This window comes from Colossoma macropomum, unplaced genomic scaffold (genome assembly GCF_904425465.1).
Source record: "Colossoma macropomum unplaced genomic scaffold, Colossoma_macropomum, whole genome shotgun sequence".
Lineage (NCBI taxonomy): Eukaryota > Metazoa > Chordata > Actinopteri > Characiformes > Serrasalmidae > Colossoma > Colossoma macropomum.
In genome coordinates this window covers 8,124,577-8,152,526 of record NW_023494792.1, presented here as the reverse complement: position 1 = coordinate 8,152,526, position 27,950 = coordinate 8,124,577, and the positions used below count along the sequence as shown (strand labels likewise).

The 27,950-nt window shown below is 39.4% G+C and overlaps 1 protein-coding gene across 1 annotated transcript in view; it reads left to right on the top strand.

Annotated features, from left to right (window-relative positions):
• Nucleotides 1-27,950, top strand: part of b4galnt4a (beta-1,4-N-acetyl-galactosaminyl transferase 4a) — a 192,563-nt gene that overhangs the window by 45,737 nt on the left and 118,876 nt on the right. Inside the window, exon 2 of the mRNA XM_036575784.1 lies at nt 6,237-6,349. Within this exon, the coding sequence (XP_036431677.1) occupies nt 6,237-6,349 (113 nt within the window). The remainder of the gene's footprint in view (nt 1-6,236; nt 6,350-27,950) is intronic.

The window sequence follows — 27,950 nt, the reverse complement described above, 5'->3', positions numbered from 1 at the left end:
AAGAACCATTTTTGGAAGTGTAAAGTTCAAGGAACCATGATATGATATACACATTCTGACTAATTTTGGTATTCAAGGATCTGTGAAGTTATTGCACAGCTATGTGGTTAATCATCAAAAAGAAAAAAATAAACAGGCTTTCCACCAGTTATTAACCTATCATAATGCACACACACAGTAAACTGGTGCACTGCTGCTAGTATGCTAAAAAATTAGTAACAGAAATGGCACTTTAGAGGTGTGAATATTCAAACATGTCCTATTATTTATAAATAGCCAAGGGAAATCATTTAGTCACTGCTCCTGAGTAAGAGAGGCTGCCTTGAATGAGCTAATATGCGAATGCTAACACTACAACAAACTCATCGCCAGTGACTCATCATCTTCCACACAAAGGTTTTCTCCCCAGAATTATCTGTTCATTGTTTTCAGCTCTTGCTAGAGTAGTTAGCCTAGTTACAGCCACAATATCTCTGCCTTAATTACATCCTCACATAGAGCTGACATTCACCCCTTAAAATCCCAGACTTATTACATACTAAGGCTTATTATTCAGTATTCAGCAGGGACTTCAGTACAAGCTGGCTAAGCTATTCTTAGATCATAGAGGTGTGTAAGAATACTTTGGGCCTGTTGGTGGGCCCATGGCCTGTTAAGGAGTTTAGACACTTGTTTTTCATTCTGGCAAAGTGTAATATAATATAATTAATCTTATCTTATTTTCCATGATGAAACATAACAAATATCCAAATAGTGATTTCAGTAATCAGATACCAGAGAGGAACCCTCAGGGCCTTCCAGGCCTGATGATTCTGTAAACTAAAAAAATGTCTGTATTTTTTCTTCATTTTTATTTAGTAGAGTCTAAATGCATGTTGTATTTGAACTTTGTAAGTATTGTATTGGTACTCTTATTTCATTGTTAAATTTTGGTTAGAAACAAAAGGGTTAAAACCTTGAAATGGCCAATGGAAAATCAGAGATTTTTCCTGTTGTGTCTAGGTAGATGCAGCCAAACTAGTTCTGAGCCAGTGAATTTTTTATTTCTAATGAGTGGGACCAATTATGAGATAAAAAATGTCATTATTCCTTCTGGTAGTTCTACATAGATCACCTAATCAGCTTTCGGTCAGCAATGGAAAACTGCAGCAGCAGCTCCATGCAAAACTCTATGTAAAACTCTGCCAAAAGTAACTGTAAAACTGCTACATACAAGATAAAATATATGTTAATATTATATAAAAAAATAATTAGCATAATATTTTCTAGTTAAAAAACATGAATATCAATTGTAACAACCAGTACACATGGTCCACTGCAGCTTTGACCTACTTTCTGTTCAATTTTTTGTTTATATGCGTTTTCTAAACATTGCCTGTTTTTTAATGAAATTCTCTAATAAAACCACTTATTAAATAACATAATACTGAGTAACCCAACATCTTTTGGAAACTACTTCACTTGTTTTAATAGTTGTTACTCCAAACACATCTACTCATGAGCTACTTCTGGTGTAGGTTCATGACAACTGACATTTTAATAGACTGCAAGAGATTAACAAAGGTATGCCCACATGTTTTATTTAAAAAATAAACAACAACTAAGTGTTTTCCAGCATCATAGCAGAGTCACCCTGCTTCAGATGCCTTTGGAAAACATGTAGTAGCATATTTTCTGACTTTTTGAAGAATTTAACTAACCACCAGGACACTTTAGCTGCACAAATTGCTGCAAATTTCTCAGATAATAAATTACACTCTGGGAATCCATCATTGCCTAATGACTTTTTAAGACCCCATAAAAACCCAGTGTTTTAAAAATAAAGGTGAATAAAACACTGTGTGCATAGTATTTAATATTATTTAAAATGCTGCTTAAAAGTAAATTATTCCACTCTAGTTCTTTTTCTCAACACGGCAATTATCATCATCTGGGTAACAATCATCAACGATATCCAATTACATCGCCCTATTACCCATGCCTTGTTAATATGTCTGTTACAAGCTTCAAATAGAAACATAAGGTGTCATTTACAAGCTTCTGATGTCTGTGTTGTACTAGAAAGGCCAAAAGATGGTCATGTGCACCAGCTTATTGCTGACATACTATTAGAACTTTCACGGTTTGCAGACGTTAGAGATAATTGTAGAGTTGTTTTTAGCCTTGTATTTTGACCAGGTTTTGACATTTGGCCTAAGCTGAAGGCCTAGCTCTAATAGTCATGGTTCAGCACTGTCGAATACAGGCACCTGGATCACTTAATTTGACTACTTGAGTACCATTGCACATCCCCATCATGTGATGTAAATGTTTCATAGCTAGTTTTTATTTCTTCTAGAATGCTAATCACATCTAAGTCTTTTAGGAACCTTTATTTCTAAGCATGTGCTTTGGAGTCAAAGTCAGCAGTGAGCAGTCAAAGGCACATCCTCATGTTCCACTCCATCTTATAATCAGGCAATTTATGAAATTGTGTCACAGCGCTGGCAGCTTAAATATTTTGCTGTTGTCTCACTTGGCCCACTAAACTGGCAGTGTCTGACAACAGATATCAAACCAGCACAGATGCTGTCTCACTATCATGCGGTAAACACCAGTAGGTTAGGATCAGGAGGAGGAGATAAGGCGTTTTCATTCTGTTGTTTCCTCTTATTTTGCGGTTGTTCGCACTCGGCACATTTGCGCGGAGGTTTTAAGGACGTGTGATCCCTCTGGAGTTTAAACAGAACGAGCCTCCTGCTGCGTGCGCTCCTGTTGCGGAAATGGGCTCTTCATTTCCAGTCCTTTCTGAATTGCACATGCTGAGAGATGCTGTCTGCACTGTTACTGTCTTCTGTTCCACATGGCCTTCACTTCCACTCATGCTTCATGCATATTTGAGTGGAGAGTGTTGTATGAGTGGCAGAAGGCCAGAAGGAAGGCATCCTCCTCTGCTCATCGTATACCGTCACTGCTGCTGCAGGTTCTGCTCTAGCATGATCCCTCTGACATCCAGCTTAGCCACTGCCCTTCACTTTAGATATCACTAGATACAGATCTACAAAAAGCAGTCCCACCCCCAATTCTAGTTCTTTATCACCTTCCCTTCCACCTCCACAAACATTGTACTCTGTTATACATACATAATGAGTGCTTATTTGCAAAAGAAAGTGTAGGGCACAGCACTTTTAAAAATGGAATGAACCAGGGCTGCCTTTCCTGAAAGCATCTTAGCACAACGATTTTTAAGTGGTAGCGCAAGCATCGCACTGAACACTCTCTCTACCAGTAAAGATTATCTTAGTTTTTTTCTGCTCAGTAAACATTTATTAGCTCAGGAAAAGGCTAATACTACAATATATACAAATAATAGTAACATAATAAGTAGTGTTTTTAAGAATGTGTTCATTTAGCCATTTTCAGACCTGTCCTCATGGCAGCACAGTGTTACTTCTAGTTATCATCCAATACATGGTTTGGCTAAGCAATATTTAACTATGTTAAATCAGGTGTGCTGGTGATGGAATTGAACAAATCTAGGTGATGGCTCAGGGCATCCAGGAGGGAGGGAGGGAGCTCGGGTAGGAGGGAAGGAGGGAGGGAGTTTGGGTGGGAGGGAGGGAGTTCGGATGGGAGGGAGGGAGTTTGGGTGGGAGGGAGTTCGGGTGGGAGGGAGTTCGGGTGGGAGGGGTGGGAGGGAGGGAGTTCGGGTGGGAGGGATGGAGCTCGGGGGGAGGCTTTTATTTGTATGTGTGTTGTCATTGTTCATCTTGTTTTCTGTTTAGTATTAAAAATAAAAAGTTGTTCACGAAACTATCTCAAAGAAATTATGGTTGCCTTTTACTGTATTTATGTTTATTTGCATGTATTCTTATGATATGTGGTGTTTTTCAAGCACAAACACAGCTATTGCTGAGATAAATTGCTTTAAATCATGAGACATTTGCACAACACTGTATCTGCATTAACAGTCTCATCATAGCTTTCTCCATGCTTTATTTATGTTGTTTACGATGTCCTTTGTGCAGTCTAATTACATTATTCACTCAGCTGTATCCTGTAATTAAGCTATTTGCATGGGACCTACTGTTAATGCACTCAGCCTTCTTTTATACTCATAGGAAGTTAAGCTCTCTAAACAGCATAACATCATAACAACATAAAGCTAAATAGATAAATAGCAATTATTGTTAATAGAATAATGCTATTTATGTGCCTTAATGCATCACAATGTGTCAGAGGACCAGCTTACAGTCCAGTAACTATTGAAGAAAGAGGATTTAAGAGCTAATATTCTGGAGAACTCGAAGGCACATTTATAGACTAGACGTAAAAGAAGTTTATATGGTGATCAGTGATGACTGATGCACTGAATAAAATACTGTTAAGGATGTGGGGGCACTGCACTTACATTGCTAAATCATATGGCATTTGCTTTCTTTGCATTTTATTTTTAATGCTACGCTGAATGGATGAGTTATGATGCAATCTCAGACCGGATCATGAAATGATATGGTTCACTTTAGAGTCTAACTGGAGCCAGGCGTTTATTTCATCTGGCCTCAGTTCCCGCAGGTGAAGGGTAGTCCATTGATATGGTATTGATTGAGATGGAGAGTGCTTTGGAGGTCTGGATGTGTGTTTGGGCCATGTTACAGCAGCGTACCCACACTGTCCCTGCTGGATTATTGGACGCGGCAATAAACTCACTCAGCCTGCGTTTACTGTACGTATCCAGAAAACCATAATGTCTCATTATGTTTTTATGGCTGGGTTTTTTCTTTTCTCTGCAGCCGCCCTTCATTTCTTCTCAGTACAGTGTTAGCTGCTTTCAGCTGCCTGTTGATGTGAAAAAAGGAGAACTCTTAAAGCATTCTCAGCAATACTCTTTTAAACAGAGAATTTAATGGATTCTAGTGACAGACACATAGCAGGGCTGTGCCGCAAACCTCTGTGAATGAATGTTAATAAAGATTTAAGTTTTCGATCGCAACATTGGGAAGTGTGAATGACACCTTAATGTGTGTTTTACGTCTTTCAGAAATATCTGCAGTGTTAACACAGCTTAAGCATCTCAAACTCTCCCCCAAAAAAAGAGATGTTTCTAGATACAACTAATTTCTGCTTTTCTGCTTTGAATGTTGAAAATGGACTTTGCCCATCGTCCATCTGCTGAGGTTAACCCTGTCCCTTCCCCATGTGCCAAGTCCCCGGCCGTTGGAGTGATTTCTAATGGGAGTCTATGCAGGCAAATCCCATAATCCATCTGTAGTAGGTCAGTGTCCTGGAGCCTCTGCCACTCAGGTGATAGAACAGTCCCCACCACCTGCTTTTTTGAAAAACCTCTTTTCATGATTGCTTTTCTGTTTATTTTCCATTTAAGCAGGGCTGGGTAAAAGGAGGATATGGGACCTAAGTAGAACACACCACATGAAACACACCAGCACATTTCCTGTACTTTTTATTGGTAAAGTTGCAATATAAACAACATTATTTGCACTTTAATGTGCTTAAGTGGTATTTTCAATTCATAAATGAAAACTCAGCTGTCTATTCAAGTAACATCAATAAAATGAAGTGCTACATCATAAATTGGAGGTAACTGGCTGTTTAACACCATGAGTCACATAATTATGCTGTGATGTTTTGGGACTGGTGTAGCAGTAGCATTCAAAAATGGCACAAGTGCACTTACCTGTCTCACATTGTTTACACCATAAAATTGCAGCACAGATCTGCCAAAATAAGTTGACTGACTGGGTGTTTAGAGTAAAAATCGGTTGATTCTGAGCTTTGCTGATTCCAATCAATGTACTATATCAGTATAGTGTGGTGTCTGCCACGTGGAGGGCAGTGGTATTACCCACTATACTGTACCAACCACCATTTTAATCAAGTAAATTTGAAGCACATAGAGGCCTACATAAAGAGTAAATGTTCTGTATACTGTTAAATACATATTGTTTGCAGGGTTTCTTTCACAGTATCATACAGTCTAATCATGCAGCATATTGTCTTTTCTATTTTAATAACCATTTTCAAACATGTCACTAGTGGCTCTTCAGTTATCTAGATATTCATATTAAAAAATATGGAATTTTAAGATATACAAAAAAAATGGTCTGCTCCTAGTCTGTTAAAGGGCACAATTTCTTTTTTAAATCATGGTCATAATATGAGTGTTATACATTAAGATGGTTAATGTGTAGGTTGCTGTTAATGGTAGTGAATGTTTATAGCTTGTGTCTTATTTTCAGATGGAGAGAGGCAGACGGAGGGGACTGACGCCAGTCGTAAGAGAGACCCACGCTCCTCAGATGGCCATCGCAAGAGTGAGGATACCAGCGACAGCCACGAGGAAGACGCAGCGGTAAGTAATTAAAGAACAGAGCCAAACCTCAGGGGCTCTGAAATTAAAGAAAACTGTACTGAGTGATATCCTGAGAACAAAACTAATTACACTGCCTGTCACAAGTTTGGGGACACCTGGCTTTTTTAAAATGTTTAATAAATGCATGCATTCTTCACTGGCTTGCATTAACTTACCACATTAAAGACAGGTTTATTTTGAGGAAAGCAATACCACATGTAAACATTCGTGACAATATCTGTGCCAGTATTAACTTGGAAATAATGACAAAGCCCACACATTTTGTTCCTTTGGTGTGAAGTCAGCACTCATCAGCACTCAAACCATCCAGCTGTTTAAACCACTTTTGGACAAAAAAAGAGTTTGTGTGCGCTTTTAAAGGGACATTTCAAACCTACAAATAGCATTTATTGTATTATTTACTGTGTTATGTGGTATTTTATAGTGCAACATTGTATCTCACCACCTTGTTAGTTTGACCAGATTTATGATTTTGTAACCTTTTTAGGTTTTCATCCATCAATGTTCTCTTACTACAATACTCAGCATGCATTTCACAAATACATCATGCAACCATTGTGAATCCTCACCACTATGATAAAGAAATGCACTGATGTAGCAGATAAAGAATACAGATGTGATATTTGGCATCCTAGCAGTAATGCTAGCTCTCTGGTTTCCTACTGCATTAGCCAGCTAGCAGGACAAAAATGAAAGCATTTCAAATAGCCCACCTTCATGGTTCCACCCCCAGGTTCTTGAAGTTTTTAAAAGTTTAAAAGTTAAACATACATCATCTGAAGGAGATTTCCCTGGTCTTCAGACTGGAAAATCTCACTGGGACTGTTGTGACACCATTGTAGGAGGCAAGTAGGAGTGCTTACAACAGATATAGCAATGGTAGTTTTTTTTTTTGTGCCTTTTTAACAATAGTTTGGAAAAGAGAACTGCCAAATCATTATTTAGGCAAAATCTACTTTTCATATCAAGGAAAGCGAACATAAAGCTGAGTGTTAAACTTACCCAGCATAAATAGCTGTTTAAGGTCGACAAAAACTTACTGCTGGTATTTTTTACTTAATTGAACAGTAACAGACAAAAACAGTGCTTGAAAAATTTCAAAAGTAGGCAAGGTGTGCCCAAACTTTTGACAGAAAGTGTATACTTCAGTGTGGTTAAGCAGTGATTTTGGCTTCTTCTAAAGCATTTTGAATATTAAACAGACAGTTTAAGTGCTCCCAACCCCCTAAATACTCTGATAAGCCTGATGGATGAAATGCTGAAAAGCCGAGTGTGTCAGTTTGATGTGCTGTGCTGTCCCCTGTGTCCTGCAGATTGGGTATCAGGTCAGGGCCACCAGCAGCGTTTGAGGACGTACAGTGGGGAGAGAGGGAGCGAGATGTGCTCTGGTAGCTTTAAATGATTGATAGCCTGCTCCTCCTCCTCCGCATGCTCTAAAAAGCCACGCACCGCATTTCCATACCTCCTACTACAGTGAGGGGCCGCGAGCTTCTAGCTCACGCTCACGGTGCTCTCTGTGACACGCAGCCACTCAAAGCGCACAGTAGTTCACTCATAAAAACATCTGTGAATCCCCCAGGAGCCTTCATAGAGCCCCCCCACCCCCTTCTCTGCTCCGTGTAGGATTAAGTTAGATGTGCGGTCATGTGTGCAGAAACTCATCAAAACTTGGAACAAATCAGAGAACAGAAATCTTAATTATTATCAAACAGCAGCTCTGTGGTTTTCCTATGCCTCCTCAGATTAATACTTAATTCTGCAATATTAAAGTGGAGTGGATGGGGGATTTAAGCAGTCAGAACAGAAAGGAGATTATACTCTCGATGATGTGCAGACAAAGCAAAGTTAAAGCACAGATGCCTCCGTCATTACTGATTCATATAGACAGAGGTGACTGTAGCTTAAGACTCATTCTGGACTCTTTATGATGTACATTAAGCTTGGACAGTAATGTGAGCTTAGACAAATGATAATCGACTGCAGAATGACTGCAATAAACTATATAATCCTCATTCAATGTGAGTTGTAGAGCTTCACCCTATAGCTTGCATTTTTTTTATGGTAATATAATTACCACTGAATTACTCAATGGGTTAGCTTCAAATATTACTCAATAAATGTAATGATAGCTATTGCTAATGCTTTTTTGTGTTTGTTTGGTTGGAAACTAAAATATTGCCAAACTGGCATGTTGGCACTATTCTTCTGGACAAGCGAGTCCTTTTACTCTCTGTGAGAGAGTAGATCTCAAGTACTGAAGTTTTTGATGAATATCCAGTTAACCACAGGGAAGGAAAAACAATGGATAAAATACTGCAGGGCTGTAGGGTTACCTTTTTAGCTGACAGCACTTGTTTTTGAGCTAATGAGCTAACACAGTTAACAAGTGTCACACTGGCTGCTGATGGAGAGTCATTTTCTTCTACACAAGGTATTTTCTTCTCAGTGGATGTTGTGGCAATGTGCTGTTTTTCAGAGAAATATATTAACATTGTTTCTGAGTATCGCTGCTGTGGGAACAAAACCTCGTATCTCCAAAATGATAACTTTTCAGGATAAGCACAAAATATACCTTACTTTTAATGTAAGTCAATAAAACTAGACTATTTTAAAAGGCATTTTGTGCTGTTTCTTTTGATTCATTCATCATGAAGTATACATGAAGTATACAAAGAACAACAGGCATTTTCAAATGTCAGAAAATGAAAACGGTTTGGAGATACAAGGTTTTGTTCCGAGAGCAGCAATTTTGTCATTGTTGAAAGAAGTCCTCGTATCTGCAGAACGATAACTTCATAGGAGAAAGTCATTTTGGAACAGCTCTGTTGGTCCATTCATCAGAAAATGGACATTAAGTTGCTATTTTTTAATGGTGTGAAAAACAAAAACCAAATTATGAGGTTTTGAAATGACAGCAATGATTTTCTAGTGTTCAACTACTGTGAAGCTGTTGTCAATATACTATTTATGTTAGGGTTATTTTTAAAAGGTCTTTAATAGAATCACTGCTTGAGTCTTTATGTTGTAGAAATTCCTATGTAGTTTGAAATTGCAGTGACTTTTGATGGGATGAGGGTATGGAACCAGGGCAAAAGCTGGGCGTCAAAAATTGTATTCAGTGTGTTGGAGAAAGGGAAAGTGGGAGTATTTCAAACAAGTTGATGAAGATTGCCTGATTATTATGTATTTATCAATTACTGCGACAATCTAAAACGATCTATAACAAGCTGTGTCCCAATTTAGGGGCCGCATCCTTTGAAGGACGCAGTCTACCAAGCCGTGTCCTTCGAAGGCTGCTTAGACCCGCGAAGGCTGAACTGAAGGATGCAGCCCTTGAATTGGGACACAGCTTTTGTGATGGCATTTACATGACATTGGTGGCCTTTGTTGGGTGCGCTGAAATGACATTTGCCTATTTGAATACAAAACAGATCACTTACTATTATATTACTGATAAATATTAAAGATGTTCATCCCTAAAATAGTCCCTTTTCCCTTTCTTATTCTCAGTGTCAGTCATGGGTTTGTGGGAAAAATCTTGAAAAGAGAAATGTTTTTATTTGTGCCTGATGTGATCTGTGTTCTTCAGCGAGTTTAAAGAATTGTTACTACAGCAGAATTAAGTTAAGCTCAGTTGTGGGTAGGAGAAAACACTGTATTTCTCCCATACTGAGAAACATAAACAGGTTAGGTAGCGCCAGTGATACCAGGTTGCTCTCCATAGCTTCAGACAAGTGTCTGACTCTTGTGCTCTTGTCTCCATGGAAACACATAGAATAACCAGCATGCTCTTGGAGGATCATTCCCAGCCTGACTCTGGCTAACACGGAGGGTGGATCTGTTGGTGTGATGGTGGACAGGCGTGTATGATTGCAACAGCACATTTTAGCCTCAGGGATGCACCAGTGTCTCTGAACAGCATGTGGGTCTCCTTCATTCATTATTAACCAGGCCATTTACCAGCTCTCTGTTCATGCTGGGCCTCTGAATATGGAACACACACACTTTCGCACAGGCACTTCCTACAGTATTAGACTACAGTATGAGAAGCAATGAAAGGTGCTGTGTGGTGAAAAGTACTGATAAGTTAATCCATTTGTAAGGCACGTTTGTGGATTTGGGATAAAAGAGCTCTGTAAATGTTAAAAGGAAATTCCACTCACTGTTCAACAGTTCTGTATAATTAAATAGTGAAGATGTAAACAAAGTCATTAAGAGTGGATTGATGTGAAATGCTCTGTTCAAGAAGGATTAGAGTCAGAATTGTTAACAGTGGTGGTGAAAGGAACCAGACATTCCAGTATGTTTAATGCCTCTCAAAGCAGTCACACAGAATATAATGAGACATTGTTTTATAATAGTTTTGCACTAATCTTTTCACCTAAAATGTAATTTAATATGCATGCAGGGCATCATAAGGCAAAATGGTACCCAAAGAACATTTTTTTTAAATTTACCACTTTTGCCATTATCATTACATATAAAACTCATAAGACGTGTAGGTTCACTGGTCATTTTGGATAATAAATAAAATTTGTGTTGTAGATGCTGCAACCCCTGGTTCCTGGTTCCTATCACCACTTCTTAAGGAAATCTGAATAGCTAAGTGTCTTCACAGTCTACCACTTCACATCAGGCCACTCGGAGTGGCTTTATTTACATCTCAAAGATTCAATTAGGCGGGCTTTTTGCAAAATTGATGAAATTCCCCTACATTCAGTGTCCACTTTATTTAAAAAATACCTCACACTTCCACTGGCACTTTATTTGGAAATTATAGGTCCATTATACATGCAAATAATATATAAAATATAAATTCACAGGCTAGTAGTAAATTATTTGTATTACAATTTTTTTATTTTTAGTATTACAAATTGCATGATCAGGAAACAGTGAGTGAAAAGTAGAATTCTTGAAATATTTACATGGATTTCAGAATTTTTCAGTATTTGGTTTCTCCTTCTTCTTGCTTTAATGACACTCAAGCTGATATGAACTCCATAAGTTTGTGCAAAAGCCTCTGATGAGTAGTGTAATTCCACCTGAGAGTCATCTGAACACGAGCTTCAATAAAAGGGAAAAGACACTGTCCATTTTGTACGAGGGTTTAACATGGTCAATGTCACAAATTTGCTTAAATTTAAGTGTTGACCTAGAAAAAAATGCAGAATCATACACATTTTGTCTTTATTTTACTTTTCCTAACTTTCCTTTGTTTAAAAATTTTCAAAATCTGGGTTAAAACGAAAAAAGCTCCACACTTACACTTTTGGACCTCCAGAGAAGGTGTACAATTTCAGTCCCATTTATATCATACACAATGTATCAGCCACCTTGTAGTGCATTCATTGTTGGTCAGTTTCTGACCACAGGACTGCTGTGGACAAGTTGGCCAATGGCACTGACATGGCAGTATGTGTGGTGCTGGTACAAGTGTATCAAGCACAGCAATGTTGCTGTACTTTTACACATGTGTCACTGCTTGGTTAAAAGTGGTCCAGCTCTAAAAATATCCAGGTAAGAGTGACTCTTTGGTCAGACATTGACCACTGATGAAGGACTAGAGGACAACCAACAGGAACTGTGCATGAAGAGCCAGGCTAGAGTCTCTAACTGTACACCAGCAAGGTGGAGCTACAACATAGGTGTTTCTAATACATCATGATAAAGACCTAAAATACTCCATTAATCTGACTCTAATGACTCAATGATCTTAAGCACACTCCTCCAAACCTCTTTCACCTTCACCTTTACTCATTAAGTCAACAGGAGGTCCATCATCTTCCCTTGCTAAAGAGCTGACGCTGGGGGCTAGGGGTTTGCATATGTGTGATGCTTCCTTCTGTCTCATGTAAATTAATGGCACTGTGGCTCTCCCCCAGGTGGGCAATTTCACCTTAGCTCAGCAAATGCATCATAGCAATCAGGCTGACATGCAGAGCGCCAGCCCTGAAAACGTCAGAGGAGCCTAACGCCCCCCCCACTTTAAGCCTTCAGGCCTACATCGTGGAGCAGAACAGAGCCAAGTGCTGTCTAAGAACCTCTAAGTGCTCAGCTCCTCTACGTCAATGTACAATAGCCTTTAGTCAATATATGGCTACCCCTGTATTGTGCCTGAACACCTGTTTGCCGAGGATGATCACATTGTGGGATCTTCAGTGAGATAATGGTTCTATTGGAGCGCTAAGTGCCATTGATTGGTTAAATATGCACCTCGGTGAGACTCCATGACATAATAGGGTCCGCTGAAAGAGTGTAATTATTCCTCCGGCAGTGAAAAGCTCTCCACTACCTTCTGTACGCCGCTCCATATGGAGTCCTTTACTTTCAGCACACTCAGGCCTGCTAATGCCTGAGGAGAGCAGAGGTTTGGCTCTGTGAGGGTGAGCAGAGATCACCTGCAGATCCTGCTGGATTAATGCCTCAGGTTACGTGATTTTTGTTCGCCAGGACAGAGAACGAAAAAGAGAAAGACAATAAGAACAAGAGTGTCTCTGTATGTACTTGTAGCGCTGTAGGTGAGGGAGTGTGTTTGAGTGAGAGGAGAGAGAGAGAATAGGGTAAGAATGATTCCTAAATCTAGGATTTAGGAGATAGAGTAGGGATTAGGAAGGTGAAGAGATGTGGCACTCGCTGCTTTGCTGAGCCCTAGGTGGCTGACAAGGATACTTTCAGAATGCAAAAAGTGGAGTCCCCTTCACCGAACTGCATACCAAGTCACCTCAAGTCCAGAACTTTTTTGACATCCCATCCATATTGTTACTTTCACATCAAAACCTCCAAACTCCATTTTCTACTCATTATTTTTTACATTATTTGAAAATTCCACTTGCTGTTTACATTGTTTCATGACATTTTATGATGAGTTGAGTGATGGAAATGGTCCAGAATTATTAGGAATTAACTGTTGTTATATTAATGCAGTGTGGCATCACCAAGGCTTTCAGAGAAGGCCTAATGATTTCTGTGAAATCAAAAGTACATGTTTGTAATTTTTAGTTAATTTTTATTTGATATAGTCATGATGATTGTTGTATTTACAACAATATAATTATTATGACTCTGCAGTTATTGTAGTACCACTACTGGGTCATTGTTAAGTTTTTGTTGGAAACAAAGGGGTTAAGTTCTCGAAATGCCAAACAGAAAATTGTCCAATCAGGGCTTGTTTTCACTGTGGTATCCAGGAAACTACAGTCAAGCAAGCTCTTCCATTGGTTAGGGCTTCAGAAGCTGAACTGAAGGCCTAACATGTCAGATTAACCACAAATAAACTAGGAACTGACAGTGAAATCAACCAAACTTTTTTGGTTTCCAACCAAAGCTTTTTGGATTCCAATAAGTGGGACCAATTTTGTGAGAAAAATCATCACTCTAGGCCTTCTGAAAGTTTTAGATACATGGCAGCTTCTCCAATGTGTTTCAGTCAGATGTTAGATATGGAAAGTAACTCTTTTGATTGAAAGAGTCGCTGTAAAACTGCTACAAGGTAAAATATATGCTAATATGTCTGTTGCAGGTTTCAAATAAAACATATGGAAGGCCTTTTACAAGCTTCAAATGTCTGTGTTTAATTTAGAATTGCAAAAAATGTTCATTGCCATTAGCTCACTGCTAATGTACAACTAGAATTCCATTGAGGCGCTAGCAGAAATTAGCATAATTTTAGCAAGATTTTTGGTGTTTTGATATCTATTGCCTGAACTAAAGGCCATCTCACACATCTGCTGCCACATACCGATGTATTTCCTGTGGATTTGTTTTGTTTGCAGCCTCATTCCTAGAATCGACAGCCCCTACACCTCACACAAAAACAACGCTCTGCTATTGGTTATTTTGCATGTCACTCAGATGTCTCTTTCAAAATAGGCAGCTCTTGCTCCTGTTAAGGGATAAAGTGCATCAGGCTCTTGAATTATAGGCAGAAATCTGGATTGCAAGGCAATTAGTAAAGTAATCTGATGGATTTAATCTTTTTTGGATGTATTTTGAATTTTACATTACTTTCCATAAGCTTTGAATTTCACAGAGTCCAAAAAAAGGTTATTAAAAGAGATTTTATTTGAAGCAATTTTGGAATATTTCTATGGGTCCATTCATCATGAAATTTTCACAAAATGTAAAAAGCAGCTGTGCTGAAATTGTGTAGGAAAAAAAAATGCAGATACTTGTTTTTTTTGGACAGTGAAGATATGCTGAAGTATAATGACTACCCCTGCAGTGAGCAATTTCCTTCCAGTAGCTGAGGCCTGTCAGCATTTCAGGTTTTTGGGCACTGTGCGTCAAATCCCACAGCAAAAATTTCAAAGTAATCTTCGATTCCGATCTCGAATTTAACAAGCATGTAAATGCTGTGGTTAGAGAAAGCTTCTTCCAGCTTTGAATCATTCAATCTCAGAAAAAAAAAATCCTTCTAATGCTCAGTCATCTCTATCTCAATTATTTTTGACAAGACATCCTTTCTTCCTTTGCTTAAGTAGATGAAGACTCATCTACTTTTAGTTTCACATTTTTTTTTTACATTTTTTTCATATCTGAATAATGTCTGTTATTTTCTCACTGGAGTTTTTCACTAGATGGCAGTTAAAATTAAGTGTTTAATGTTAGACTACCGGAGGGTGAGAAAGGTTTCAACTACAGTCTCAAGAAAAAAAGTCAGGCTAAGGCCTGAAATAGGGCTTTTCAAACATGCATGCATTGCCCAGCTACTCACAGTTATCAGTTTTTCTTAGTATCCTGTCATGACCCTTTACTGGCCATTCAAGCAGGAGCACCTGAACCTTATTACACCTCTCCTCCCCCTTTCTGTCCTATGCTCTCTCTCTCTCTCTCTCTCTCTCTGTCTCTCTGTCTGTCTCTCTCTCTTCTCTGTGGCTGTTCTAATACGAGTGTTTGCTGGTGCTGGTAAATAAGGTATTGGGTTGATATGTATACTGATTTACAGCACTCACCGGTCAGAGGCTGATTTTAATCATACAGGCGGGATTACGGCCGCTCGTAAAATGAAGCATTTGGGCCTTATTGTTAACCCGAAATTGCTTTTAGAGCCATAAATATCAGGCATTCTGGCCTTGCTGATGCTTTATGGGTGCCAGGGAAGGCCTGACCGCCACCCCAGCCGTGACGGATATCTCAGAGTCCTGTCTGGCCAATAAATAAACGTATGCTTGTCGACTGGTCACCTGCTGCATGCAGTAAGGTGGACACTGTTGGCGGCAAATGAAACCAGGCGTCCAGCTCCATGAACAAAATTCTCAGCCAAATGAAGAAGGCGTATTCGACTTAGTGGCTGAGTCTGCCTGAAGCCAATGAGAGGATTATCAGGAGGGACTCCTGCAGGGCAAGCAGACATGTCTCAATTAGCTTCATGCACACAGACCAAAACACACACACTGACTTGTCTAATTAGCCAGATTGCATTGTTAATACCTGCGGTGAGTGGGCAAGAGAAAGGAGTCTCTGCCGAGGTGTGTCTGTATGCTTCTACTCAGCAAATCCTGAGTTAGGGCTGCACGATAAATCATCTTTTTACCGTTTTTGTGATAAACATGTTAACGGCTGTGGATGACAGAACAGATCTAATTACCACAGAGCCAGAGTGCCGTTATTAGACTGCTGGGAATCTGCCATCAGAATTAATAAATGCTTTTATATGCTGAGCTTGAACACTGCTCCCCAGCATGGAGACTAAGTAATTTGACCATGCAGCTAAACAGACAGTTGTAGAACACACACATGCACACATGTTGTGTGTAAAACATGTGAAGCGGTAATGGCTACTGTCACAGCAAACCTGCTGAGGTCCAAAAGCCTGAGACCACATTGAAAATCTGGAATTTTTTTCATATAAACCTGAAAATAAACAACATACAATTTCAGAATCAAAGAAATGTTACAGCAAGAAAATTTGTGACACCCATGTTAAGGCCTTTATACAAAAAGGCCAGTCTAATATCTTCTATTGAAGCTTGTGTTCAGACGACTCTCAGGCGGATTTGATCTACTTCTCAGAGGCTGTTGCACAAACTTGTGGAGTCCATACCAGCTTGAGTGCACACTCTCATTAAAGCAAAAAACACTGTCATTAAAGCAAAAGGGAGACACATCAAATACTGAGAAATTCTGAAATTCATGTAAATACTTCAAAGATTCTACTTTTTACTCACTGTTTACTGGCAATACAATTTGTAATGAAAGTAAGTTGTGTTAAATTAGAAAAAAAGCCACAATCACAATTGGTCTCATACCTTTGGACTTCACTGTATATTTGTTTTTGTATAGTATATACTATACTGTATATAGTTTTTGTAGCCTTTATAAAAGAGAGCTGTTTATGCTAATTGAAGATCTGGGATTTTTTTAAATTAATTCTGGAAATGAAGAATAGAAAGTTTTACTACTTTGTAAAATTGAAAACAAAGAAAGAAAAGTTGCATTATTTATAGGTCACTATTCAAATTTAAGGAAATTTGTAACATTGATTTGTTAAGGCTTTTGTACAATAAAGTCAGATTCTTATATTTTTTTTTACACTTATTCATTTTGAAATCCATGTTTGGACATCTCTCCGAAAGATTTGATCTATGCATCCATCTGAGCCAGCTTAAGTGCCCGCTGTCATTAAAGCAAAAGGGGGGCAAACACTAAGAAATTCTGAAATTCATGTTAGAATTTCAAAGATTCTACTGTTCACTCAGATTGTTATATTGTGATAATATAATTTGTAATGAAAATGTTGTGTCACATTATAAAAGAAGAATTTTCAGCAGTGGTCAGAAGTTTGGACCCCACTATATATATACCTGCAGCATATCCAGTCAGAGGCACATTATTTTAATTGTGATTTATTGCTTCTCATTATGTCATTGAGATTTTCAACAGCTTTACTGAACATTAGCATTTCTGCCCATATGAAACAGCCCTAACCTCAGTATAACTGGCTCACTAATGCTGATCCTGGAGCAGGGCTGAGTGGGACTGGTTTTCAGACTGCAAGTTACATGATGCAGACCAGCCCAAAGTCTAGCTGTATTTTTTCAGCTACACGCACACCTGAGTCATTACCTTCTTCCTGCTCTGTACTCTAGACACCTCATAAGTGTTTCATCTTCCCAGAAAATAATATGCTGATTATTAAGAACATGATAAACATCAGCTCTTCTATTTTGCTAGGTTTTGCAAATCCACCACCTCAGCATCTACCACTGTGTGCAAAATCTCAGTCTTGATCATTCAGTTAATGTCGACAAGGGTGTCACTTAGCTGATGCGATGCTGTGGTCAGGTTTCTGTGAAGTGGAAATGGGTTTCTCGTGAGGCACGTAGCTGGCAGATTCTGCTGCATTTTGCTGACACTATTCCTCCACTGTTATTTTCCCCACGTGCGTATGCAGTCCTGTCACCGAATGCCTCATTTAGTTCTCTGACATGCAGTCATTAACTGTGACAAATTAGGAGTCACTGTTAATGTTGGATTTGCATGCAAAGAATGCTGCGTTTGAGATCCATAACCACATGCATGTGGATACTACTGACATAATTCGTAAAAGCAGAGTGAAGTCTCAGACTGTTTCACTGGCTTTAGTCGGTTTAGGACATAGAGGTTGAAGTCATTAAAGGAAATTTTGCAGCTCAGCCATGTTTAAAGTCAAACTCTCCTTAATTAGCCCAGGGTTTCACAGGAGTCAGGGGCTTGAGCTTCTGTCAGAGTGATCAGAGTTAAAACGCTTGCTTAGACAGAGGGCTCCTAGCTCTAAACCTGAGTCATTCCCCCACTCTAGTGTGAACTGGATGTGTCTGAAGTGTTTAGCCGGGGATTTAGTCGGGCTCCTGAGGCATACTGGGAACTTCCAGAAAGACACTCTTCTGGTGGGGAAAAAAGATTTCTCTGTGATGCCACAGCAAGGACTTAGGGCGCTGTTTTTGTCACTCAAGTTCAAACCTTCGGAATTTCACACTAGTGTGTCTGTCCAACCCTTTCAGACTCAGAGCTGAAGGTACTGAAGCAAACGCTGAATTCCTGCACCCCACCCTGGTTCCGCTGCTGATGCTTCTCTCACATCTATTTTCGCTGTTGCTGGAATCTTGTTTATACTCGGAAGCACATGCCACAAGGCGGTGTAGATTTTGGCAGATGTTTCATGCTTCTCCCTCTTTAGGGAGTGGGGTGCCAGCTTAGTTGAAGTGTGCTTGGCTTTAGGTTATTTCAAAGTAGCTTTTCACATGTGATGTATGAAAGACAAACCAGTGACCTCATTCCCCCATCCTGTGCACGTCCCAGAGCACCGGCCTCTTCTATCCCCTTATATCGTCCAGTGGACTCAGCCGCAGTCTCCAATTTGCCCCAGAGATTGAGGAGTCTGAGGCTGTGATTGCTTCCTGACTGCTGAGTTGTTTTTAGAGCCCGCTGGTTTAACAGAGCCCTGAGGCAGACCAATTCCTCCCAAACCAGGATGTCCCTCCTCCTCTTCCTCCTGTGCTCCTCTCTGATCTGGTGGCTCCTCTGGCTAATAGGATCAAATCGAAAAAGGCACGGCCTTGCCCACGGACAGGTCGCCCAGGCCTTGTAGGGGAGCCAGAGGCTATCTCACAGTTTTTGATGTGTTATGCCTCATTGGAACCTAAGAACAGTGGGATTCATCTGTCTGTCTAAATTAGACCTCCTCTGGGCAGCGAGAGGCATATCTGGAATCAGATTAAACCCCCGAATGAAAACTCTGAGCCTTCTGGGTACCCCCGGGGGGTCAGCACCTGCTTTGAGCCATGCTCGAAATGAGGATTGGATGGAGGCACTGCAACCAATTAACTTTAGGACCCTGGAGAGGGCCATGGCAGGCAAGACGAGGTTGCGAAGCTCAGCTGTAGCGCAAGGTCAGTGCTCGAGGCAGTCGCCATGGATGCTGCCCTTTCTCTGAAATGAAGATTTGTGCTGTTTCCACAGCTTGCAACTGTCCTGCGATGTGCGATGCGTATTATGTTTTTGTGTCACAAAAAGCCACCATGTTTCTCATGAGTCTCTTTCCCTCTCCAACACACACAGGTGAGGGCAACAGGTCTCCATGGTAACTAACCTCTTGCAGGGGTTCTCAACTGAATCCACCGAGGGCTGCGGTGTCGACAGGTATTTGTTCCAACCATGTAAAGCAGTACGCAGGTTCGCTAATTAGGTTACCTTCTTTGTTAAGGAGGGGAGCTCATTAGTGTTTCGCAAATTTGGAACAAAATACTTTTAGATGCAGGAGCCTTCATTGAGAGTGATGATATTGATATTGAGAGCAGAGTCTGGTTGGGCTATTCAGATTGATGAAATAAGTGCCCATGAAAGCTGGTTCCAATTTGTTAGACTATAACTGTGTGATGTTCTTACAGCTCAAAGGATTTCTGCTCTAGGGAAAGATGCCCTTTCAAAATCGCATACATAAAAGTACAAAAAAAAAAAATGAAGGATTCTTTCTATAACATTCCCAAATGTTTGAAGTGTTTACTACAAAGAGGAGAGGAGTTGACACGAGATTTGGCAACCTAGCAACATGGATGGATCTAGCGCAATGAATAATTGATGCGAAAATCTCAGTTTAGTGTTTTTTTTCCCTTCTCCTTTCCTCTGTACTCGGATGCATGTTTTGGGGCTATGCATTGACTCGTGTTCCTGTGGGATAGCTTCATGCTCTCTTTCATCTCTCTGCTTTTTTCCATAGCAGTGAAGGACAGAGTGTTATTGTTACATTATTTTTCCTCTAGTTTCCTGCAGCTTCTGAAGAAGGTTTGTTATTTTGAAATCTAAACCCGACTCTAATGGGTCTTGATGATTTCAAGAAAGGCACAGTCCTCATTCACATACTTTACAGATGCAGGATGAAAGTGTACAGCTTCAGTTTAATGACTGAATGAAATAGCCTTCAGAATTTCTTGCTCCCTTTGGGAGAGGTTTGGCAGAATTCTTTCTTAAGGTTCTTAGCATGCCAATATACTAATGTTAGCACTATTTTGTGTGATTAATTAAATTGTAGTATCATCTTTGGCAGTTGCATAATGAAAACATTGATCAAAGAAGGCTGTTGTAGACCTTGTAGAAGCCATACATTTTCAAAGAAAGACTACTGGTCCCCCAGTGATGAGCAAAAGAGTTTCAAAATCCTTCAGAACCCAAATAAAAGATGAAAAGATAAGCTGAAAAACCCAAGGAACTCAAGGAAGCACTATTTATCGGAATAAAAACAGAATACATTCTTGTCCTTCATTCAAATAGAGTGAGGTGGGAGGAGAAGAGAGAGAGGTTTGAGATGAAGAACACATCCTTCGCTTAATGTCAGACAGTGATCAGTGTGAATCCAGGACAGACAGAAATAAAGGTCAGCTCTTCAGTAAGCATAAGCGTGTGTATGGGGGAGATATTGGAAACTGGTGGCATTTCTTCGCTGCCTCCAGAGCTGAGCTAAGTTGGTGTCTGTCCTTCTTCCAGCCGCTGTACCTGAGGCCAATGCATGCACTCAGCACCTCTCCATGCTGAAATGAGATTCTGTTTCAGTGGACTTACTCTAGACCAGGGGTCAACAAATCAAACGTTAAGAAGAGCCATTTTGTCCCATTTCAACAAAAATCAAACCATTTTGGGAGCCACAATATTTTATGTACATTTTATTGGTGTAACTTTTTTTTATCATATTGGCTGTAAATATCTCAATTAAATATCTGTAAAAATCTCAGTATGTTGTAATGTTCTAGTACAGGTAAAAAAATATAATATAAAGGAAACTGCAGACTTACTAGATCTGCCATAGCCACTTTTCTCGCATCTCTGACAGGATACATTTCCACAAAAGTACAGTGTTTGTAAAATCTCCCTCAGTATTTGTTTTTTTTGGTGGTTGGAAACTAGCTGGAATGCATATAAATGCAGATGAGATTGTCTATTTGCCTCTAAATTCTTGATGTTTGTCCTGAATATCTCTCTTCTTTGTCTTTTCATTACTGGCTAGGTTGCCTGCGTTGCTATGTGACCAATAGTCTGTGCACCGGTCTTCAGGGGTAAAAGTTGGTGAATTAGCAGTTATACATTAATTCTAGCATTTAAAACCATTTAATGTTAAAACTGTGTTAGGACTGTATGTTACAATGCATTGAAAGCATTATTTTACTGCAAAGAAAGAATATTTTACTTTTTTACCTAAGAATCTAATTCTGCTGTGGAGCTGCAAGAGAGCATTAAAAAAAACTACATGTGGCTCTGGAGCCGCATGTTGCTGACCGCTGCTCTAGACCCAAACACAAAATAGTCAGAGACAGTGGCAGTGGCAAGATTGGGCACAGCGGGCCTAGGCTTACCCATTTTTGTGGTTGGCCCACATATAATGACTGCTCAAGTGTATTTAAAGTATTGAAATAAGCCAAACACAAATATATTTGCACTTCCTAAATATGTGACATTCAAATGTGACCAATCAAAATTTTACCGATATTACCAACACAGCACTTCCCAGTGGATACTGAATCAGTGTATGCCTGTGTATTTTATGCGGTTGCATTTTTGTTGTTGCACTGTTTTGCGTGCCCCCACACATCATGCAGGATCAATGATGTGTGGTTGGCCTTTAGCATATCAGTCAAACAGCCTTTTCCTATCAAAGTACGGGACCAGACATAGACGTCAGGTTTGCAAGGCTGTGTTCTGTAACTAAATTCTCCTCAAAGACCCAATCTAAACTGTTCCAAAATCAAAATCTAATTATCTGAGAGCACTGACCTGAAGTTGTTCTCTCTTCCAGTAGTTTATCTAAAGCTGTAGAATATTCAGCAGAATACTGCAATTCCTACACTTAACCCACCAGCAGCTCAATAATGATGAAAGAAGCTAATAGACTCTGAATTACTTCAGCATAGCTAAAGAGGCCAGACAGTGATCGCAGTAGGCTTTGTGAGTGAGTGGACTTTCCTTTAACAGTGGGCTCCACCGCCTGCGTGGCTGTCTGTCTGTTTGCCCTTCATAATGCACTGCCTCCTATTGAAAAAACAAGCCGTGGCCCTCACTTCACATTGATTTTTACCATCCTGCCTGCCCAGTGATTGATCTCCCCTGCAAAACCATTGATTCCTTTTGCTCTCCCTCCAAGCCCTTCTGTCCAGAGACTACAAATGGGCCTCAGCCACTTTTCTATTGTTATAAATGGTAGCCAGTGCTCCGGGCCTCTAAATAAACGATGGGACATTGCTGGCTGTCTCCTGTGCACGGGCGGCCGATGTTACATTGTTGCTGAGCCCTTGTTGCGTTCTTTTCCTGCTGTTAGTCTGCAAGGAAGAAGCTCAGCACAGCACTGCACTGGAGTTGGTTTGCTTTCCGCAGTCATGAGAGGAATACTAAGGAGGCCGTGGATGGCCAAGAGCCAAAATCTGCTACATTTTAAAAATAATGAATCCAAAAAGGTTCTTAATGGGGTTGAAGACTTGTGGATGAAATCATTTAAACGTTGAAAAAAACTCTTACGCCTCCCAAATGTTTCTTGGGGCTGGTTTCAAAGCGGAAGATACATACACACATGCTAATGATGGTGAAAACATTTGGAATAATTTGGAATAGGAATTTCAGGTGCTATTACATTTGGCTGTGTTTTTAATCCCTTCATGAGGCTTGCGAGTAATAAGACTAAATCCAATTTCACCTGCTATTATGTAAGGTGTTTGCATATTGCTCTTGCATAAGGTACTGTATATGCATAATTTGTGACGAAGAAATGATATGACACAAATGTCCCTAGGTTTGGTGTGAATCTAAACAGAATTACCAAATAGAAAACAACACTGTTCTACTTAGAACTGTCATTTTTTAAGAATATTGGAGCCAGTGTGTATGTAGGACCAGAAGAATGTGAGGTGAATTTGGCAAGAATCTCATCTTTCTCAGTCTCTTCATTTTATTTCCTCAAAGTTTGTTTTGTTTAGCTGTGGGTTGTGAATGGGCACCTTTCATAATGTGCAGTCTGTTATGTTGTATACAGTAGTTGTTGATTTTCCTGAAGGATGCTCCTTGATTTCTTTTGTCACTGGACAAAGCAATGGTTCAATGTTTCTCACTTGGGGTGGTAAAAATCACTCATTATTGATGCACAGATCGATGGCGTTTCCCTGAAAGTGTGAAGCTTCATTCAGCTTTATCTACAGCCTTTCTAAATCACTGTTATGCTGTCAGCATGAATTGATATTGGCATTTATATTCCAGCTCAAATCTGCAGAATCCACTGTACATTAGTAACCATTTGTTTGACTGGGATATTATCTTAATCGATTTGTATGGACTTCCTTCTGTCCTTACATGTGCATGAGTGTGGGGGGGGATTTTATGCATTTTCAGAGGAAAAATTTTCTGACTTTGTAGGAAAACCAGAGAGAAGATAACCTACAATATCAGAAGAAACAAGATGGTCCTGTCTTTGTAAAGTGATTTTTACAAACGCTAAATGTTGCATTACTTAAAACAAAAAAAAGTAAATTTATTTTTGGTTACTGTGCTTGAAATTGTGGTAGGATGGTAAGATGTAGAGTTTAGCTTATATGTAATAATATAAAATTATTGTTAAATTTAAGTGCTTACATGCACTGATCAGCCATAACATTAAAACTACCTCCTTGTTTATACATTCAGTGACACTAACATGGTGGTGGTATGTTAGTGTGTGCTGCACTGGCACAAGTGGAGCAGACACAGCAGTGCTGTTGGAGTTATTAAACACCTCAGTGTCACTGCTGGACTGAGAATAGTCCACCAACCAAAAATATCCAGCCAACAGCGTCCTGTGGACAGCGTCCTGTGACCACTGATGAAGGACTACAGGATGACCAACACAAACTGTGCAGCAGCAGATGTGCTACTCTCTCTTACTTTACATCTACAAGGTGACCAACCAGGTATTTGTAATAGAGTGGACAGTGAGTGGAAAGTGTTTAAAAACTCCAGCAGCACGGCTATGTCTGATCCACTCGTACCAGCGCAACACACACTAACACACCAACACCATGTCTGTGTCACTGCAGTACTGAGAATTTATGAACAACAGGGGCTAACAAAGTATCCAGAGAAACTGGATTGTAATTGTAGAAGTAAGAGTGCACCTATATGGTAAGTGGAGCTGATAACATGGACAGTGAGTGTAGAAACAAGAATTTAATGTTTTTAATGTTATGGCTGATCAGTGTATATATAAATAATTACATATGGAACATAATATTATCACAATGAAGTATTTACATCTTTACAAGAAATCAGAATCAGAATCTTTATTCGCCAAGTACCAGATCTACAAAAAGCTTCTCTTGGTGCAGGTGTCAACATAAAATGAAATCCAATAAAATAAATATAGAAAAAGCTAAAGAACATATAAACATAAAATAGACAGTGCACAAGCAATCTGCAAGTTATAGAAAGCATGTGCAATGAAAAATAAGTACAGATACTATCAAGTCCTGAAGTGCATACTGTATATACAGTATGCACAGCTAAATTAGAGAGGATCTTATTTAGAGTATTATGGTATGGCATATACAGTGTTTATGTACATTACAATGTGTGTAATAACGTGCTTGTGCAGCAGTTTAAAGCAGAGGGATATGGGATATATTACATATATAGATAAAATAGATATGGCACTTACTATTATTTTAGGTATAGATATGTACATATATAATACTTATAAGGTATATTATTACTACATATAGACTCTACATATCGTCATTGTCCAAAGAAAAATAAATATCTCCAACATGGTAACTTTAAAGGAGAAGGCAAAAACATTCTGAACTTTCAGTGTAAGTTTATATAAAGGGATTTCATTCCATGCAGTTTTGAAGCATTTCTATTGGTCCTTCAACATGATATTCTCACACAGTTTGAAGTGCAGGTGCTGAGCTCTAATTAAGCAGAAAACTAAAAATTGTAAAAAAAATAAATAAATAAATAAATTTGTTGTTGTTTGTTTTGGACAGTGACGATACATAATACTGTAGTGTTCCGCTATTGGTTCATTGAGCCGTGGATGCGCAGAGCCTCCTGGGAAAGTGTAGGAGAGACTTTAATTTGTAAATAGTTGATGTTAAGGACATTTTTACTGCAGACGCCTGTTGCAGATGATATTCTGTGCTGGACTGTAGGGTTGATTGGGGGGTTTGTGTGTCATCTGAGGGTGTGTGGTGTTTGGTGACATACCCCGCTTCTCAGCAGTTCAACCAGTGCTGGATGGTGGTGCTTTACTGCTGCCAGTTCAATAGAAAAGCCTTTCCTGTAAGCACTATGTTTCTCCTTCTTTGCCAGGTGTCATAACATATATGGGGCATATTATTATTACCAATAGTTTATTACACATATATAATACATATGCAATATATTATTACACATAGGTACTTACATATACGATACAAATGGGACACATTTATAACCTCGTATCTTGACATTATATAAAAAGAAATGTGTGAGGCCTGTTTGTTCCATTTGAATCCCACTCTATTGCGTGTGACGAGATTTAGGCGACGGCGCCCTCGTTTTCTCCACTGCTCCCAACAGTAAAGCTCTGTTTGTTGTGGTGTGTGTGTGTGTGTGTGTGTGTGTGTGTTGCTCAGTCATGTGAGGCTGTGTGTGTGTGTGTGTGTGTTGCTCAGTCATGTGAGGCTGTGTGTGTCTTTTCTGTACAGCAGGAATGATGCTCTAGAGCTGCTTTCCTTTTGCTTCATTAGGGCCAGTGACACAGATCTGCTGATGCCCCACTGCTTTACTCTAGCACTGGAGTGTGTGTATGTGTCTGTGCATGCTAGTGTATGTGTGTATGAGACAATACAGAATTTACTGTTTTAGTGTTACTTGAGGGCTCTAGAGATACACATGCTCAGCAAAGCAGCACAAGGAAGGATGCTTTCTGTAGGGCTGTCACAAGCAATGATTACAGTTTACCTTCTTAATGAATCAGCAATAGTTAGTAGGCAATTTGCATGATGATACTACATATTTTAAATTATCCTACTCGATGACTCAGTAAGAAACAGCCTGATGTACTCACCAATATTATAGCATTTTATAGGCTATATATGTTTATCTTTTTCCCACTAATGCATTTTGAAATCTTTGTGAGGATATGCATGGTTTTTTTATCGTTCTACTGATTTCTCAAATAAACATTCAAGTTGGAAATCAAATTACAACATGCGCTTGCTAAACATATAATTTACCAAACAGCTCTCTATAGGAAGATCCAGCCAAGAAACCTCATAAATCTTTGAAAATGTATGTGCTTATTTGGCTGCATATTCTGCACCATCTTCCAATTCTCTTGTTTTGCACTTACACTAAACTAGCAAACAAATATGAGGCTCACTCAAATGATTATTACAACATAAACCGAATCAGGCCAAGCATTTTCATGTTTTATTAGCGCCTGAGGGAAGACACTGCATATTTATACGGCTTTGATGCTTCATAGTGAGATGCTTAAGCTTCATAAACTTGGGTTGAACACAGCAAGCTTCGTGCAGTTTACTGGCTCTCTTGAGGCCAGGGCCTTGGTAACAGCGCTATTACATGCCGAATTATTCTACTGCTTATATCAGAGCCGTGAGCTGTATGCATGTAGCTTCTAAACTCCCAAATTTAGTTAAAGGAATGCCAGCTGTTGCCTGTGCTAGATATCGCCTCTGCCTTGGTGTCTGCTTTGGCACTGCGGATGTAATCTTTTCATGCAGTAAGATTTGGCTCTCTCCTAAAAGATGGGCCAGTAGGAGCTCTGATTAAAAATATGAAAATGTGCTTAGGCCAGAGTTGCTATTATTACAGTAACATTGTGCTGGAGTACCTCATTCACCCTGCATGATGAGCAATGGGTCATTCTATAGTTAGAAGTATGTTTGGTGCTTGTAAATGAGGACAAAAAGTAAATGTAAAAAATACAAGCGATTTTTTGTCATTTATTTGAAAAAACAGAGATGTTGGCTGCATAATTTGACAACTACGTTATGAAGAAAAGCTTTGAAAAAATATCAGGAATATCAGGAAAAAATACCAGGAATCTTACAGTCCATTTCAGTACTGTCCAATCCTGTTAAGGCTTTTTATAAACCATAGTTGTAAAATAATTAATATTTCTCCAACTAATATTTGATTTGTGATGTTTAAGTTGGTATTTATGTAGAAAACTATTCCATCTGTTATGCATGACTTATCAAAGCACTGATGCAATATAAGGAGGGTATGGTGGGGATGCGTTACACCAACTTTTTAAAAAATGTTCAATCTCAAGAAGTTCATATTATTAATGGCGTATCATTGAGTGTGACGTTTTCCATGAGATTTCCCAACCCAGTGACATTAGGTTGTTGCTAAGCAAGCTGTGTGAATGAAGAGGCGCCACAATCACACTGAGCTGTAGGAAACACGGCCTCTGGTTTTGAGCAGTAGAGCTCAGCTAGCCTCAGCCAACCCCGCTACCTGCTACTTCTATTAGCATCCACATATGGTGCATGGGTTTGCTTGAAGCAGACCATTCAGTTACCTCATATCAGAATGTATTTTCACGACCTCATCACCTTTCTTCAGCTTATACAGTAACTTC